Source organism: Arvicola amphibius, chromosome X (genome assembly GCF_903992535.2).
Source record: "Arvicola amphibius chromosome X, mArvAmp1.2, whole genome shotgun sequence".
Lineage (NCBI taxonomy): Eukaryota > Metazoa > Chordata > Mammalia > Rodentia > Cricetidae > Arvicola > Arvicola amphibius.
In genome coordinates this window covers 17,167,760-17,186,041 of record NC_052065.1, presented here as the reverse complement: position 1 = coordinate 17,186,041, position 18,282 = coordinate 17,167,760, and the positions used below count along the sequence as shown (strand labels likewise).

Genomic DNA, 18,282 nt, shown 5'->3' with positions numbered 1-18,282 from the left:
TTTACTTCTGGATGTCATGTGTCAGTTGAATGAAGAAATTCTGGACGAGAGAAACTAAATGGCCCCGAATGGTGCCTTAGAGGAATGATAAAAGTGTTATGAACCAGCCCCCAAATTCCCAGACTGTCCCGTGCAGACACAATGCTTCTGTTATGGGTCTCCAATGTTTAAAAGCAAAACACCTCATGTGTATGAGCTGAAAAAACAGCCACTGACCACCTAAAGACAAGAAACACATTAAGAGTTGAGAACATTGTGCCTACATTCTGCTGGGTGAAAAAGGCCATGTTATGTGTATGTTTTGTTAAGTGCAGAAAGTATTACCACATACTTGAATGCCCTAGTCAAATCCAGCATTTTCTGACAGCTATTTTTGGCTACTGTAGCCCCCAGATTTCTGTTTTAACTTTTATTGCATTTACTGCCTGGGTTCATAAAATGAACAAGGCCTTATAGTTACATACTTTGCTCTATGCTCCGGGTGTTCCGTATGTGCGCTTTATATTTTATACACCCATTTTCAGTCCTGGCTTCCCTTCTACTTCCACATCCCTCCCTGCTCACAAATGTTGCTTTCTTCTCTGGATACAAGTTTTATTAAGCTTCCCTATCCCAAAGAACAGATTAACATTTCAAGGGCTTGTTCTTTCTTTCTTTCCAATGACTACCAAAACTTGAAATCTGGCTCTCAACATATATCTGAAGTTTCTTTGTGAACACTAATATGTTCCTAATCACCAGATTTATGTCCTTTCCTCCTCTATACTCCTTCCTTTGCTTTGCTACAATAGTTGGCATTATAGATTACCCCATCTATTAGTAACCAGCTCCAAACTGTGTTCTCTCTCCTAGAAGAGCAAGAAGGCACAATTGAACACCCTCAACCATGGGCTGGCAAGCTACGTGAGGGTCAAATCTTTCTCACCTGTTCCATCTGCCAGGCAAGACGTCCAAGCTGTTGCAAGACTCATTTCTCTCCCTATGGCCTACAGCTGCTTTTGTGCCACAGCAGCAGAGTGGAGTGGGCACTCCAGAGATCATTTAACCCATGACTCTTAAAACAGTACTATCTGACCCCCTTAATGAAAAAGAAAAGGATGCCAACCTTTTAGTGTAGGCAATTCTTTTTTAAAAAATAATTTATTTTATATATTATTTGTTTGTGTATACACATGTACATGTAGTGCATGCAGACTCACATATGGAGGTCAAAGGGCAACTTTTGGAAGTTGGCTCTCTCCTTCCGCCCTGGGTTTCAGGGATCAAACTAAGCTTGTCTGGCTTGTAGAGCAAGCACCTCCCCAACTAAGCCATCTTGCCAGTCCTTATCCCAGGCAATTCTTAGAAACTCAGGATGGACGAACCACTTCATATTTGAGGTAGTCATTTTCTCCATGCCTCACGACAAGAACAGCATCAACAACTAGGCGCCATGTCAAGTATTTTATCTCATATAATCCTCAAAGAAAGTATTCGATACAGATGCCTGTGCTATCTCCATTTTACAGACCAATACACCAAAGTCTCCAGGAGCTAAGAAACTTGCCCATAGCCATAAAGCTACCAGCAGTGGAATAGGGATTTTAATCTTGACTTCCTGAAACTAGAGTCTATTGTGTAAAGTGAAATCTTATACCATCTTCTCCAGCTTTCCCACTTAACTCCTATTTTGCTCATGAGTCCAGATCTTCCTAGGCATGGTCTCTAATGCTACAAGAGTACATTTCTTGGTTTCTCTGCCTGGTGTTGCTGGCTCTCTGCTTCCCGCATGGGAGGAGAAGTTTGCACTGGGACTTGCTCTAAGCTTGTATCTGCAGAGCAAGTCTCCATTCACATACTGTACATAAGGTGAGTGTCTCTAGCCTGAAACGTTTCTTAATTCTTTAAGCATTGACATGAAGCTGCATGAGGAAAATTGCACATCTGACCTCATGTGATAGGACTTTAGTCAACATAGAGATGGAAAGGTGAGCAGTGCCCACAGCCTACTAGGAGGTTGACACAGGAGTGAGGCTGAGGCCAGCCTGGGTCTCATCAAGTCAGATGAGATACTCTTTCACACTAACAGAAAATCCAAGTGAACTTATATAAAACTCCCTTCAAGCTGTATGTGTGTATGTGTGTGTGTGCGCGCACGTGCTTGTGTGTGTATGTGTGTGTGTGTGCGTGTGTGTGTATGTATACACGGTGCTTATAAATATATTTATATGTATCTTATATATATTATACATGCATATATGTATATATAAAACAAGCAAATTTTGTGTTTAGATTTGGGTCCTAGTCTCCAAATATTTCATTATGTAATATGGTAACATTTCAGATATTTCTGGCTTCAATCTTTTTTTACATTTATTGAGTGTGAGTGTACACATGCCCCACCGTGTGTGTGTGTGTGTGTGTGTGTGTGTGTGTGTGTGTGTGTGTGTGGCCATGGTGTACATGTGAAGATCAGAGGATAATTTGTGTGAGGGTTGGAAGGATAACTTGTAAGAACTGATTTTCTCCCTCCATCATGTGGCCTTTACCCACTGAGGATACTCAACCTATAGTGTTTGGAGTGGCTAGAGAAAGTCAGTGGAGCTGATAGGAGAATCTGTTAGCATAACGCCCCTCAGAAACCAGGAAAGAATGTGCTGAGTCCCTGAGTGTAGGAGCTACATCTTAACATGCCTTCCTCTGCCACCAGGAGGGAGGAGATAAAAGTCCAGGAGACAGTTAAGAGCTGGCTATGGTAGTTCTTGCCAGTAATATCAGCACTGAGGAGAGCAAGGAAACAGACCACAGCTCCTTCCAGCCTGGATCGTATATTGAGTTCAAGAGCAGCCTGGGCTAAATTATGAGAGCCTGTTTTAAGAACAAGGGCTAAGGCAGGGGCTCAGTGGTTGAAAACTTGACTGGCACATATATTAGTCTTTACTCTTATTCCCAGAGTGGCCGTCCACCTTAAAATGATCCTGACATCTTAGGCACACAAACTGTGTTTAGTCGTATTTCTTCTTAGATTTGAGGAAGGTGATACAGGCATTAGTTAGAACTCATTTACACAGGGAACGTTGAACTTTCAAAAGGTTCACCAGCAAGTCATTTCCCATGGGAGAACGTAGGCTTTGACTCAGTTCTGAAGGGGCACATTACAGTTCTGGGAGATTAATTTTAAAGACTTCTGTAGTTTACCATACCTGATAAAAGCCCAATGAGGAGCATCAACAACCAGCCAGAAAACGCGTCACTCACGCTGTGAATTAAGGCCCATGTGGACTCTTTGCTTTTATTGGTAATCTAGGAAAAAAATAAGTTAACATTGGTATACTCTACATATATCTTCCCTCCATCTAGAAAATCCTCAGCAGAAAAATAAAAATTATCTGGGAATAGATAACAATTGAGAATTATTTAGTTGGACCGATTTACCAAGAATACTGCAATTTACTGAATTCTACCAATTTATTGTAATGTCTAAGTGTAGAAGGAATGGCGGGCTGTGTCCCGCCACCCGGCTAGCTTTACCCAAAATAATTACACGGAAACTGTATTCTTTTAAACACTGCCTGGCCCATTATCTGTAGCCTCTTATTGGTTAATTCTCACATCTTCCTTTAGCACATATTTAGTAATCCGTGTAGCACTACAAGGTGTGGCTTACCAGGAGAGATCTTAACCTGCGTCCATCTCGGAGAGGAGAATCATGGTGACTGCATATGGCAACTGCCTGAAGCCTCTCCCCACTGCCTGCTACCCAGCATTCTGTTCTGTCTACTCCGCCTACCTAATTTTCTGTTCTCTTAAAGGGCCAAGGCAGTTTTCTTTATTAATTAACCAATGAAAGTAACATAGACAGATAACTCTCCTCCATCATCTAAGATATACCGCCACTTAGCCACTAATTTCTTAATACAATCAGCCTGTTTTATGCATCGCAGGGGTCTTTTTCTGCCCTGGACAACAGCTGTCTCAAGGAGAGTTGATTCACAGCAAATATCTTGATTGTTTTGCAAGAATAAACAAATAATACACAACGGCTGATCTCAGTGACAACTTGAGGCTTACTATCTGCGGCTATAGTTCAGTCAGGAAATTCCCAAAGCTGGGTGGCACAAAGCTCCAAAAGTACAGGGATCACAGGCACTAACTGATACTGGTGATGTGTCTCCTTCAAGTCCAGAAACCAGCAACTGCATCTGAGGGCATCAGGATAAGCACGAAGTTTGGCTGTTCAGGTCTTGTTCAACTTAAATCCACACTTTTCATGTTTTTATTTTGTTTCGCTTTAGCTTTATTTTTTTATATCGTGTGTGTGTGTGTGTGTGTGTGTGTGTTTAGGACAGAGGACAACTTGCTGAAGTCTGTTCTCTCCTTCCACTATGTGGCTTCCAAAGATCAGACTCAGACCATCAGACTTGACAACAAGTACTTTTTGTACCCTTAACCAACTTACTGGCCCATGTCCATATTTTTAAAGTCATTATTCTGCCAGTGTTGTTACTGGTACTTCCCCTTCTTTGTACCACTATTTATTACACTCTAACTTGATTTATTCCACCTTCACCTACAGCCACACCACAAACAATAACAAATTATAAACTTCAAAAGGAACTTTCAAATGTATTTTGAGGGCCAATAAGATAGTCCAGTGGCCTGTGCGCGCACACACACACTCACAGAGGGAGACGGAGAGGCAGAGTGGGAGATGGAGAAGGAAAGAGGGAGAGAGAGAGAGAGAGAGAGAGAGAGAGAGAGAGAGAGAGAGAGAGAGAGAGAGAGAGAGAGAGAGAGAACAGTAATTACAAGATTTTAAAAACAAAAGAGAAAAAAAGAAAATTGAGCCTGGTGTGGTGGAGCACACCTTTAATCCCAGCACTTGGGAGGTGGACCCAGGTGGATCTCTGTGAGTTCACAGACAGCCCTAGTCTACAAAGTGAGTTCCAAGACAGCCAGTGCTGTTACACAGAGAAACCCTGTCTTGAAACATGCCCCCCCCACACACACACACAAGAAATAAAAGGAAGGAAGAAAACTGAATGAAATAAGTTGGGAGGCTTAGGCTAAACCTATGTGCAAGTAAAGTCAGGGCCAAACTGGGCAACAGTGAAACCCTGTTTCCAAATCAAAAGCAAAGCGGGCTTAAGTCATACCTTGCTGACAAAATACTGCCTAGCATTGCAAAGCCCTGCATTCCGTCACCGGTACTGCCTCCCTGAAAAACTGGAATTTTTCAAAACTTGTACCTGGGACAATCTGACTCTGGGGTTCATGTAGTTGCCAGACTACGTGGCAGAATCTGAGAAAGGCTTAAAAATGAAAAAATAGGGCTGGAGTGTAGCTTAGTGGGAGAATACATGTTAAACTCTAGGTTTGAGCAAATCATCAAACACACACACACAATCTGAAAATAATCTTTGCCTGACTCTTATCTCTGCCTCTTACAGAGCTTTGTCCCTGACAGGAAGAAGTCATGGACTCAGCAGAAAATGTATTAATATATTTTAAATATGGAGTCAAGCAGAACTTTAGGGGGGAAAAATACGAGTGTGCCCCAAAAGAAGTGACTTGCCAGAGGGTCACCTGCTGAGAGTACATAGGCAGGAGCTGGGCATCAACATTTTCACTGTTGCTGAGTGAAGTTCTCCACTGCTGTCCCCACATAAACTAGAAATAGTTCATTGCCTAAATTTGACTGGTACAGGACAGGCTCAAAGCAAAGGTTCTGGGCACAGCAGGAAACACCTGTAATTCTGGCACTTAGGATTATGGGAGTAAGAGCTCTGTGAGCTCGTGATGAGCCTGGTCTGTACAGCAAGTCCCTGTCTCATTTCAAGCAAAAACAAAAATAGCAAAGGACCCTTGGCATATGTGGTGGCACATGCCTGTGATCTCAGCATTCAGGAGGCTGAGGCAGGAGGAGTAGGAGTCCCAGGCAGTTTAGATTGCCTGCCCAGTGAGTTCCAGCCCAGTGAGTCTACATAAAGTCTCAATAAGATAACAAGCAAATAGTAACAAGAATAAAAGAATCAAAGGACCTAGGCAGAGCTCTGAGAAAATAGCTCTTTGGAAAGAGAAGCGAGGAAATTCTTTTGTCAAGCTTACACAATCTACACCATAGCCCTAAATACCTAAAACATTAAATTAATGTCTTGGATATGAATTTGATCAGTCTTATGGTTTTATTGGGGCTGAATGCATAACATTACTTTGGTTTTATGGTTTTACAAGAGCTATAATCTTATAAAGCTGAACCCATTATTCTTCAGTACACTGTAAGGTTAGGGTAATTTGGGTTTTTATCCCTTTGAAAAAAGCCCATTTACTTTCCTTGGTTTTAGAGACCCTGCTTTAAGAGACAAAGCATAAAAGGGAGTGGAGATGGAAGGAAAAGGCTGGAACATTTGCTTTCACCTACGCAGAGGCATGTGTTCCCATTTCACGAATGTCTCTTTTAACAACATTCTACAGGAAAAGAAATCATTAGACACAAGATTTAAAACCAAGAATGAAAATTATATATAAGGTCTTTAAAAACAGAAATATAGCAGGCAGTGGTAGTGCATGCCTTCAATCCCAGTACTGGGAGACAGAGGCAGGCGGATCTCTGGGAGTTTGAGGCCAGCCTGGTCTACAAGAGCTGGTTCCAGGACAGTCAGAGCTGTTACACAGAGCTGTCTCTGTGCAAACAAACAAACAAAAAAAAACCAGAAATATATTACAAAATGAAGCCAGGCATGGTGGCTCTCATCTGTTAATTCAGCACTGGGGAGGCAAAAGGGTATTCAGGAGTTTGTCAGTGTAGACTACATAAGTGAGTTCCAGGCCAGCCTAAGCTACAGAAGACTTATCTCAAAAAAATAAAAAAGAAAAATGAAAGAAAACCCTGTGTTGTAAATAGAAGCCAGATTCACACCAGCTCTGGGGCTGAAAAAAAGGAGAGCAAAGAACAAATTTAGCTCTTTACCTTTCTTCCCCCATGTTTCCTAAGATTACTCACGTGCCAGCACTGCCTTACCTCTCGGTGCCTATCTCGGTCTCGAGACTTCTCTCTCACCCAATCAATTGTGTTGAAATCATCATAGGTCCCTACACCAGGGATTGGCTCCTCCAAGAAGTCCATGATCCTATTTGAAGAGCCTATTCCACCACCATTGTATGACTTGTTTCCTGTATTAAATAGCAAACAGACATTAGTACATCAGAGAGTCAAAATTTTTAATGCCCCCATCAACTATCCAATGACTAGAGTTTAGGAGTGAGGATGAAGGAACACAATCACCTACGAGGACAATCCACCACGTTCATAGTTTCTGTGGTCTAGGCTCAAATAAGAAGTAGCTAAAGGCATCATGAGTGGACAGGGACCAGGACAGTGATAGTATAGAGAGAAATGACAGAAGCTGGTGTGTAATGGAACAAAGGACAGAAAGGAGTTTGGATCAGTTTAGGTATTTCAGTTCATGGAAGGGAGATGAAGGGCTCAGAGATCTTTGCAAATGTACCCCATCAGAGCCATCTCATACTTTGTAAGGCAGTAACTCAATCCTACGAGGTAGCCTTTGCCTGGGTGAAGCCTTGAACGGAAGAACGCTGGCCTCTTCAAGAGTTAAGGTAACTGGAATGTGCAAACTTTCCTTCAGTGGGATGCTTTGATCTCCAACAGAATGGGCTGGTAGAAACTCTTTGACAGTATGTTGGAAAGTCAAATATTTACAAGGAGAGATTTGGATAACAATGCTTAGCTTAGCAATGAACTGTCCCTTAATCTTTCAACTAAGCAACATCCGAGTGCATGCACTAATTGTGGTTCTTAGTCTGCCTGGCATTTAGTTTTCCCATTACAGCTACTTGTGTGTGCATATGCTTTCTCTTCCTTTTTAGACTAGCCAATCTTCAATAGTTACACTATACTGAATTCATAATAGCCTTCTCCACAATGTCTTTTTTTCCATTTGAGTCAAGTCTCACTACATTCCCCAGGCTGGCCTAGAACTCGTGCTCATCTTAGCCTCGCGAATCCCGAGAATGTGTCACCATTTCCTGTTCTTTGTACTGTCTTAGCACATGCGATAGTCAGTAAACATCAGATGATCCAAAATGCATTCAACAAATGGCAAGGCTGAGGGAATATTTAAACTAAGCAGTTGTACTGACACATGGTAAGTATTGCTTATAAACTTGTTCAAAATATTTTGGCAACATCATCTGATGGAACAATATTTTGCTAGTAAACTAGAAATGTAAAAACAGCATTGAGAAAGCTATATAAAATGCACACACAAAGAATGCAGAGCAATTCCATCATTTAACTCACACAGCCAAATCTCACATTTGCAGCACCAACCTTGGCAGGAACAAGATTTCATCCAGACCACTTGGTAATGAACCCCCTCTTTAGTAAATGCCCAAGTTTGGCTTCAGCTGACTCTCCAACATCCCCTTGCCCAACTCAGCTAGACGATTTTAGAATTCTCGTGGCGTAAGTTTGAACGAATGAGATAAAATGAACCTGGTTTACCAATTGTACAAGTCCACCGAATGCCTAATTCAGCACACTTCTTCAAGCAACTCACAGATTCGAAAGGAAAAGCTCAGCCGAGTGCTAATCATCTGCAGGTGGGTGGGTCACTGAAGCGGCGTGGAGGAGGTGAACAAGTTAATCTTAAAACCTCCAACCAAAGTCCTTTTCCTATCTTCACTTGTACCTGGCTAGAAAATGGATGTCTGCTGAATCACTACCCAGCATTTCCTATCATGGCAGTATCACACTGATAAAGGATGAAAGCTGCTACGTTTGAGAGCTTGGCGGGGGAAAGCCAGCTCAGAAACAGGGGCAGAAAGAAAAGAAAGTCTGTGGGAAGAAGGGAGCTGAACCAAGCTGTTCCCACTCTCAAGTTAAACGCTCACATGAACGCTGGGCACCAAACAACCAGAAACTGGCTCCTCAGAGCAGATTAATGCTTCCAGTGAATGTGCTCTACTTTCAGAGTTCTCCTTTCAGGAAGGAAAAAAAAAGAGAGAGAGAGAGAGACGGGATTTTGTGAAAGATTCTGAGAAGCATCAGATAGCAGTCTAATGTTACATTATATATCAAATGAGCTCCTCCACCACCCCCAGCTTTAAGGCAAAATGAAGATCTGCAACAGCGTCCTGGCAGGAAAGAGAGAATCCTATTACATCACTAGGTAACATGAGCACCACCGCATCCTCCTTTGTCGTCTGTCTCCTGCTAGACGCGCAATGATCAGGCCCCTAGCACAGAGCAGGCAGTGATTAGAATCCTACTACAGGCTGTTTGCAATTCTCCAGATCCCCTGCTCCCGGAGCACGCTTCAGTCCGGGGCTGGGCTCAGGCTGCTTACCTTGGATCACAGTTTTCTTTTTTTCTGCCTCAAGGAAAAAATTCCCTTGGCAGCCCGCATTTGCTCATTTAGGCTGAGGCGCGTGTACAGAAGGAGGCCCGCTCTGGGACGCTTTACAAGGGCACTTGCTGCTTTCTCTGCTTTTTCACAGGAACAAACGCCACCTAAAGAGCCACCAGTGCTCCTGGTTGGTCAGAGTGTGATGTCACAGCTGAGATCACATGACCAGACCCTTGGACCGGCCTTGGAGAAAGGAAGATTTTCTAACCTAGTGCAGAAGCCTTAAAGATGCAGCCTTGTCAAAACAAATGCCATCAAACTGATAGGTGGGTGCCTCAGAAGATTCGAGTCCAGACGAGTTTCACACTTCATAACTCATTTAGCAGAAAGAGCCAGGCATCAAAGTAGACATGTCCAGAAACTTTATAATTACTAGGATCCCAATTTAAAAGGGGACAAAGGCAAATACAGAAAAGTCTTTTTTAATGTGCCACTAACGTGGGCTTGGTGGCATATGCTTGTAATTCTAGCAAAGTCGCTAGCCTTGGGTGACGTAGCAAGCCCCTGTCTCAAAAAATCAAAATAAAAAAAATAAAAATGAATTAAAACTCACAGTAATAACATGCATAAAACCCCACAAACACATGCTGAGAGACTCCAGACATAAAAGAATGCCTAAAAAACATGACTCTATTCCTAACACAATCACAGGCAAGCCTAATTTTAGGATACAAATGAGTGCATTACAAGTAGAAGGAAGAAAATGACAAAAATAAAGGCAGGATCTACGAGAGAGAGAGCTGTAGTCTGTGAAGAACATGTAACACAGTAAGTCTTCTGAAACGCTGCCTGTTTTCCTTGATCTGGTGACATGTTCATCTTTCAGTTACTCTTTAAAGTGCACACATATGTATTGTGCATCATCTTTATATGCATGGTATAATTAAAGAAAAACATGAGGACAGGTGCGCCGGCACACACCTGAAGTCCCAATTACTTCGTGAGGCTGACGTAGAAGGATCACTTGAGCCTACGATTCTGGGTAGGCTAGGACAACGTAGCAAGATCCTGTTTCAAAAATAACATTGTTTTGGAATTATGGGGAGATAACTCAGTGGGTAAGAGGGCCCGATTTTAAATCCCCAGCGTTGATGTAAAAAGCTGAATGTGGCTGTGCATGCTTGTAGATTTAGCGCTGGGGGAGGGGGGGGGAGACAAGTGGATCCCAGAAGCTACTGTCCAACCAGTCTACCTGAAACAAACTTCACATTGAGTAAAACCCACTCACAATGTGAACAAAGCAAAGAGCAACAGGAGGGTACTTGATAGTCTTCTGACTTCTCTGTGCGTGTGTGTGTGTGTGTGTGTGTGTGTGTGCGCGCGCGCGCGCGCACACACACACACACACACACACACACACAGGTAAACAGTCCCTCCATGAGTGTGCATACGTACTTACATAAATACACAGAGTTGTTTGGGGTTAGAAGTGTGGTTCTGAAGTAATACACGTTTGGCATGCCCGAGGCCCTGGGTTAAATCCTTAGTACCACAATTAAAAAAAAAAAGAAAAGAAAAATGCAATAAAACTATAAATTGCATCTCAAATTACAATGAAAGCCATTTTTAAAAATACAGACCTTCATGTGGCCCAGGCTGGACCTCAAACTCCCTATGTAGCTAAAAATGATCTTGACTTCTAATCTTCCTGCTCTACTTCCTGAGTACTGAAATTATAGCATGCTGGGATTGCAGGCATATGTTCTACCCCCAATTTTATTTTGCACTTAGGATTTAACCCAGGGCTTCATTCATGCTAGGTAAGCACTCTGATGACTGTATGACACCCCCAGCCCCAAAGTCCGTTCTTTGGTATCACTTAACCATTTGGAAACTCTAAAGTACAACCAAGAATATATAGAGGGATGCAGATATATATCAGCTGGTAGACCACTTGCCCAGGAGACCTTGGATTCAATCCTCAGTACTGAAAAAGAAACACAGGGATAGTAACACGGAACTGAAATTTTGATACTCAGGAAGTTGGGCAGGAGGATTGCTTCAATATGAGGTGTGGGGGGGTTCGAAACAGGGTTTCTCTGTGTAACAGTCCTAGCTGTCTTAGAACTAGAACTGGAGACCAGGCTGGCCTTTGAACTCACAGAGATTCGCCTGTCTCTGCCTTACGAGTGCTGGGATTAATGGCGTGTGCCGCCACCACCACCCAGCAGGATTGCTGCAAATTTGAGGACAGCCTGAGCTACATGGTGAGGTCTTGTTGAAAGGAAGAGAAAAGAGAGGGTGGGTGGGAGGGAGGCAGGCAAGTAGAGAAGGAAGGGTAAGGGGTCTCAGTAGTGTTCTCAAAAAAGCAACATAGTCTGTAATATTCATAAATCCAACCTGGTTGAGTAGCTACTGCAGCCCTGGCAATAAATTCACTATTACACTTCCATTATTTTAAAGGCTTCCCCTTCTCTGGCCCTATTCTGAAGGCTATTTTTAAGCAGGTCTTAATTAATTGTGCAGTAAGGCCAGCCCAGTAAAGAAGAATAAAACTGTCATCTCCCAGGTCCCTAAGTGAATCAGCAGGACAGCCACTGTTTAACATTAACCCAGTTACAGTGTGCTCCAATAATCAGGCCCTTCATGTAGGGCTTGGAAATGTTATTAATCTCTTCGGCTCCTAAGGCCCAGTACATCCTGAAACGTTAATACAACAAAACTTTATGAAGTGTAAGGCACTGAATGAGGTTTATACTCTTTTAGTTCATCATAATTACATCCTGATGAACTAATATAGCATTAATGAACACAATTCAAATGGAGTGGAAATGACGATTAAGTGGCAATGAGTTAAAACACTGCAAAAAGCAACAATCACTTGTAAGCCTGGTGTGATCCTCTTACCTAACTAAATGTTTAGTTTATCAGAACAAAAGAAAATTATATGCCCAGCCTGAAAGGCCTCCTGCAAGTTAATCTTTATTAACCATAATTTTACCTATAGTATCTGAAGACCACTGACAATCACCTACATTATCAGACAGGACTTGCATTTTTAAAGAATTTCGCATTTTAGTAGACAGAGTATAGCAGCTAAGTTAGCAAAGATAGCATATTTTGGGCACTTAGGTAGTTTATATTTTGATATAGTTTTCATACTTGGACCCAAGTTAACAACTTTTAATTAACAGTTTTTCACAAATTTTTTCTAGTCCAAGTAAAGCTTTCTTTTGAGTACTAGAGGCTTAGTAGGCATGGTGTAGCTCTCAGGCTAAACTGAGATTTAACTATGGTTTAGATTAAGAAATGAGTCAGCAGGTCCAGTTTGACATGGTGAGGGTCGGAAAACTTCTTTTCTTGCCTCTAGTCCCATCTCTGCCAGGTCTGTAATCTCTAACATATGTTCATTATTCAGACTGCTCTGCGGAGAGCAATTGGAAATAGGTAATAACATAAAATGTCTACCAATTCTGAGGCATCATATGATAGAAACACACAATAAAGTAAATATTTAGAGCCAAGCAGAGTTACCTCTGTGGAGCCCAGACCTGGCCAGGTCATTTGGTTGCTTCAAAGATGTGACTCCTCCTGTGATGTTTTGAAAACTTTCAGCAGTGATGACCTTTCAAGGAGCATTTAGGGCAGGTGTGCACAAGTGACTTAAAACTACCCACCGTAACCTCTAGAATAGGAAATAGCCGTGGCTGTGACAATGACAATGGTGCCGCCACTCTGAGGATCCCTCAAGGAGCTGGGTTAAGTAGCTTGCATTCCTTTGTAGATGGAGTGGCGGGGCTGCATCCCGCCACCCGGCTAGCTTTACATCCAAAATAATTACACGGAAACTGTATTCTTTTAAATACTGCCTGGCCCATTAGTTTTAGCCTCTTATTGGCTAATTTTCACATCTTGACTAACCCATATTTAGTAATCTGTGTAACACCATGAGGTGGTTGCTTACCAGGAGAGATCTTAACCTGCGTCTGCTTCTGTCTTGGAGAGGAGAAGCATGGCGACAGACTATGGCGACTGTTTTAAGCATCTGCCTTCTTTCTCCCAATTCTGTTCTGTCTACTCCGCCTACCTAATTTTCTGTCCTATTAAAGGGCCAAGGCAGGGGCTGGAGAGATGGCTCAGAGGTTAAGAGCATCGTCTGTTCTTCCAAACGTCCTGAGTTCAATTCCCAGCAACCACATGGTGGCTCACAACCATCTGTAATGGGGTCTGGTGCCCTCTTCTGGCCTGCAGGCATACACACAGACAGAATATTGTATACATATAAATAAATAAATAAATGTTTAAAAAAAATAAAAAATAAAGGGCCAAGGCAGTTTCTTTATTAACCAATGAAGTAACACATGACCCTCCTCCATCACTCCTTCACCAAGTATCTGGACGTGCTGCTCATGCCATGCTGCCTAGCAATTTTAATCCACGACACAAGTCAACTCAAAACTTCGTGGTCAAAAAGGGCAGCAGGGGCAACTAGCAACAGAATGCAAATGCCTTCTTAAAAAGTGTGTTATGAGTGAATCTAGTGTCTACATACACTGACAAGGAAGCAGAGTAAGATTAGAGTATACATTCCAAGTTAGTTAGCTAAGTCTAGATTTTTGCCTCAAAGGAGTGAAAAAACAGTAAAATTTATCTCAAGCTTTGATGGCATGGTGAATGTCACATATAGAAATGAGTGATTTTAAGTTAAAGTCTAGTTAAATGATAAAAGGAAATCCCTCAAAGACTGATTGCCATTGCCCGAGTCTGGAGAAAACATACAGTGAGCCAGTCAGGGAAAAGGGAGTCAAGTTTGAAACAGCCTTCTCTTTCTGCACGTTATACTGAGGTGTGAATGCACGGTAGTGGGTCTTGAGAAACACACTGCCTGAATAAGGAGGTAGACAAATTGAAATCACGATCATGATTTTTGGTCTAGAAGGACTTTCCCTAGGCTTCCTCCACACACACACAACCACCTTATGTTTAAAACTAGAAAACCCCTTACATGCAAGAATAGACATTCTAATTTGGGAATTGATGTTTACTCCGATTCCTAACCAACAGCCATTAGAATTTACCAGGAGGCTGAATAGTAACTGATTAAGTGAACTAGTTAAACACTAACAAAAACACAAGAAGAAAGGAGAGAGAAAGAAGCCTCATTGTAGACCTTGAAGGATTGTTTTAGGAACATCACAAGGTGTGGAGGGTCACTTGTTCCAATATCAAATAAGCACTCAAAGAAAGGGACTAGGTTATTAGTATATATCAAAGAACTTGGAAATGCTCCTTTTAAAAAGTTTTTGGGGATTTGGGGATATGTGATCTTTTTAAAAGGTATAACTCTATCCACAAATACAAATACAGCATGATGCATAGCACAAAATACTCCCCCTGTGGCCATTTAAAGGACTTGCATTCGACAGCAAAACTGAACCTATTTCGGGCCCCTTCTCACTTCCATACCTACTTTCCCTTTTCCATCCTTCCCCTGGTTCTTCCACACAGGATCTCCCAACAACATATGTATGCTCTTTCACACTGCACTTCAGCTGCGTGCTTAAGAACGCATTACAGGCAAAGCCCTAATACCCAGCCAACATGTGTGGAACCTTTTCATCTACAACGTGTTGTGTTTTCCCACTTCACCCAAATGCAGTGACCGAAGAGCATGTGTCAGCCAACTGAGCCTCACATCTAAACCCTGAAGAGAATACACACTCCTCTAAATACATAGTACTCTGAAATACTTATATGGACCCTGAAATATTTATTCAGGGCAATTTTTCTGTTGCTGTGCATCTATACGCCATCTGGGTTGCTAAATACTAAAATACTACTATACCTCTAAATGGCCACTTTTCCCTTGGAAACTCCTGAGCTTCCCCACAGTCCAGCAGCGGGGTCTTTAGACAGCATACCAATGCAGAGTCTGAAACACAATCTGCCTGATTTTGACTTGACCCCTGTAATCACTTCACTTAGGAATCTTAGCTTTGGTTTAGTCACAGCGCAGCTTACAACTGACAAGTATTTAAGACACAGGAAAGACAAGGAAGGAGAAACTCTTTACCCTAACTCTGAAGAAATGCAGACAATACAAAGAGTGATGGGCACTGAATAATGAAACTGGAACACATTTCCTATATATACCATTAAAAGGGTCTTTGAGACGTATGAGAAGAAAATGAGGACGTAAAGCACAGAAAGGGATGGGGAAGCTTGGAGACAAGCGTGACTATCAATGCTGGCACCTACTCCCTCATTCTTTGTCTCCACCAGACACAGCCGTGTTCCCTGCAGCCATAGGCATGTGGCAGGCGTCGCATCTTCTGTATCTACTGCTCCTAATATCTGCTCCAATCCAGAAGTTCCTGATCCAACCTGGTTTTGTCAACAGCAGAGTCAGGGTGCTAATTGCCAAAACTAGGACAACAACACGAGGATTGCTATCTTCGTGTTTCTTCTCACTGGAATGCTACACAACCGGGAAGGAAGGCATGTGACTACTAACTTAGACATCATACATGAAGCTGTTTACCAGGGAGCCCTGCTTTTACTTATTTTGAGGCCATATCTCACTAAGCTGTCTAGGGTGACTCTGAACCCCTTTCGTTAGCACCAGCAGCTCTTGAATGTGCAATAGCCCTGCATCGGCGTCCTTGGGAGCTTGAAATTACAGGCCTGCTTCACTAGGCCTATTACAAACAGCACTCTGTTCCTCTACTTGTTCTCTATTCCTTCGTTACCAAAGTTACACATTCATGGGGCTGACATAAGGACAGGTAAAGTAATGAATAAGGGGAAATTGTCCTGAAATATATACCACAAACCATGTGCTTCTCCTCTGGGTAGTATGACTCTGCCTAATAACTGGTAACTGAGTCTATACTTGGTTGTCCCTATCAATATTCAAAAATAAAAACCAGAGATAAGAGATTGCCAACAAATTCTATGACACGGAAAAAAACCCTTAAGAGAGAGAATACCAGTCAGGAGACCCTTCCTAGAGCCACAGGAAGAATGTGACATCATGTATAGAAAAATGAGTATTAAACACCGTAGCTGGGGATACTGGTCAGTGTTAGAGCACTTAAGCGAGTATATACAAGGCCCTAGATCCAATCCGAAGTACCACAAAAACAGCCACAAAAAGCTGGTCATGGTGGTATTCTCCTGCCATCCTAGCACTTAAGAGAAGGCAGCAGAAGGATAAGGAGTTCAAGGCCAGCCTAGGCTATATAGCAAGTTTCATGCCAGCCTGGGCTACATGAGGCCCTATCTAAAAATATAAAACTAAGCAAACAAAACAAGACAAAAAGTCACATATATAACTCATCTGAAAACCTTAAAGCCAGCTCTACTTGTGCATAGCAGTCTATGGGTTTCTGCGGTACTGTCTAGAACAGTACAAATCTGGAAGGATGAAAGTGTCCAGTCCTATGGGACTCATGTGCTCTGAGACACAAATGTTCCCCAGATATGCTATATGAATAAAACTCGTCTGAAAATCCTAAGTAGGTCTCAGTGTCATACCTCTGTGATGGAGGAGAGTTATCTGTCTATGTTACTTTCATTGGTTAATTAATAAAGAAAACTGCCTTGGCCCTTTAAGAGAACAGAAAATTAGGTAGGCGGAGTAGACAGAACAGAATGCTGGGTAGCAGGAGTGGGGAGACGCTTCAGGCAGTTGCCATAGTGAGTCGCCATGCTTCTCTCTGAGATGGATGCAGGTTAAGATCTCTCCTGGTAAGCCACCCCTCGTGGTGCTATATAAGTTACCAAATATGGGTTAAAGCAAGATATGAGAATCAACCAATAATAAGCTACAGATAACGGGCCAGGGGCCAGGCAGTATTTAAATGAATACAGTTTCTGTGTAATTATTTTGGGTAAAGCTAGCCGGGTGGCGGGACACAGCCCGCCGCTCCTTCTACACCTCTGGCCCTCAGTCCCAGCACTTGAAAGACTGATGCAAGGAGGATTATCAGGAATTTAAGGCTAGCCTAGGCCACATAAAATACCTTGTCTCAGAAAAATGATAGAATGTGTTCCTTTTAAGAATATGTCTGGCCTAGGGATGTGGATGAATGCCTGGAGTGCTCAGAGGCCTGCATTTGGCCCCTATTACCACAGAGAGAGTTAAGAAATAGAGTCTGGAATGATGGTGCATGCCTTTTTAAGACCCTGTCTTAAAAATCAGAGAGACAGAGACAATCAGTCTATGGGAATGACTAGAGACTGAAATAACTGAACTGAGGAGGGTCATATTTAATCCCTGCTAGCAGCTATATCTGGAGTAAGAAGAAGAGGGAAACTCTCGCATGATACTGAAAAGGGTTTATTTTCATTGATTATATATCATATTAATTTATGTATTTTAAGTTCTGGGAATGAAAAACAGGGCCTTGAATACACCAGGCAAGTGCTCTATCTACAACTAGCTATTTCTCCAGAGCCCACATGAATGGTTTTAAAAAGAAAAATAGTAGCCAGGCGGTGGTGGCACATACCTTTAATCCTGTCCAGGAGACAGAAGCAGAGGGATCTCTGATTTCAAGGCCAGCCTGGTCTACAGAATGAGTTCCAGGATAGCCAGGGCTACACAGAAAAACCCTGTCTCAAACAAACAAGCAAACAACAACAAAGAAAAATGGAAACACAGAAGAATAGAGACAGGGCATACAGAAGGAAAGGAGTGGAGTATTTACAGACAGATCAGGAGATAGTTTCTTGAAGGACAGCCTTCACAGGAAGGTGGCTTAGTCAACGAGAGGCCTTTGTGATGGAGGGACCAGCACTGAGGAGGTATAAACTATAATTGTAGCTCCACACTGCATTAGCCTTATAACCTTGACAAGAGCCTTAATCTTGGTGGCTTTTACAGATCTGCCATCTCTGAAAAAAGCAGGTATTTATATTATTTTTATAACAC

At 42.3% G+C, this 18,282-nt stretch overlaps 1 protein-coding gene across 4 annotated transcripts in view; it reads right to left on the bottom strand.

The window, feature by feature from the left end:
• Clcn5 (chloride voltage-gated channel 5) overlaps positions 1-18,282 on the bottom strand; it is a 165,239-nt gene that overhangs the window by 28,500 nt on the left and 118,457 nt on the right. For 3 of the 4 annotated variants that reach the window (XM_038316606.1, XM_038316605.1, XM_038316607.1), the window contains 2 exons: positions 7,001-7,152; positions 3,183-3,282 (listed from right to left, as the gene is read on the bottom strand). In XM_038316606.1, the coding sequence (XP_038172534.1) occupies positions 3,183-3,282; positions 7,001-7,152 (252 nt within the window). Of the gene's footprint in view, positions 1-3,182; positions 3,283-7,000; positions 7,153-9,347; positions 9,505-18,282 lie in introns of those variants that run through there. The other variant, XM_038316608.1, reaches the window with a different exon arrangement.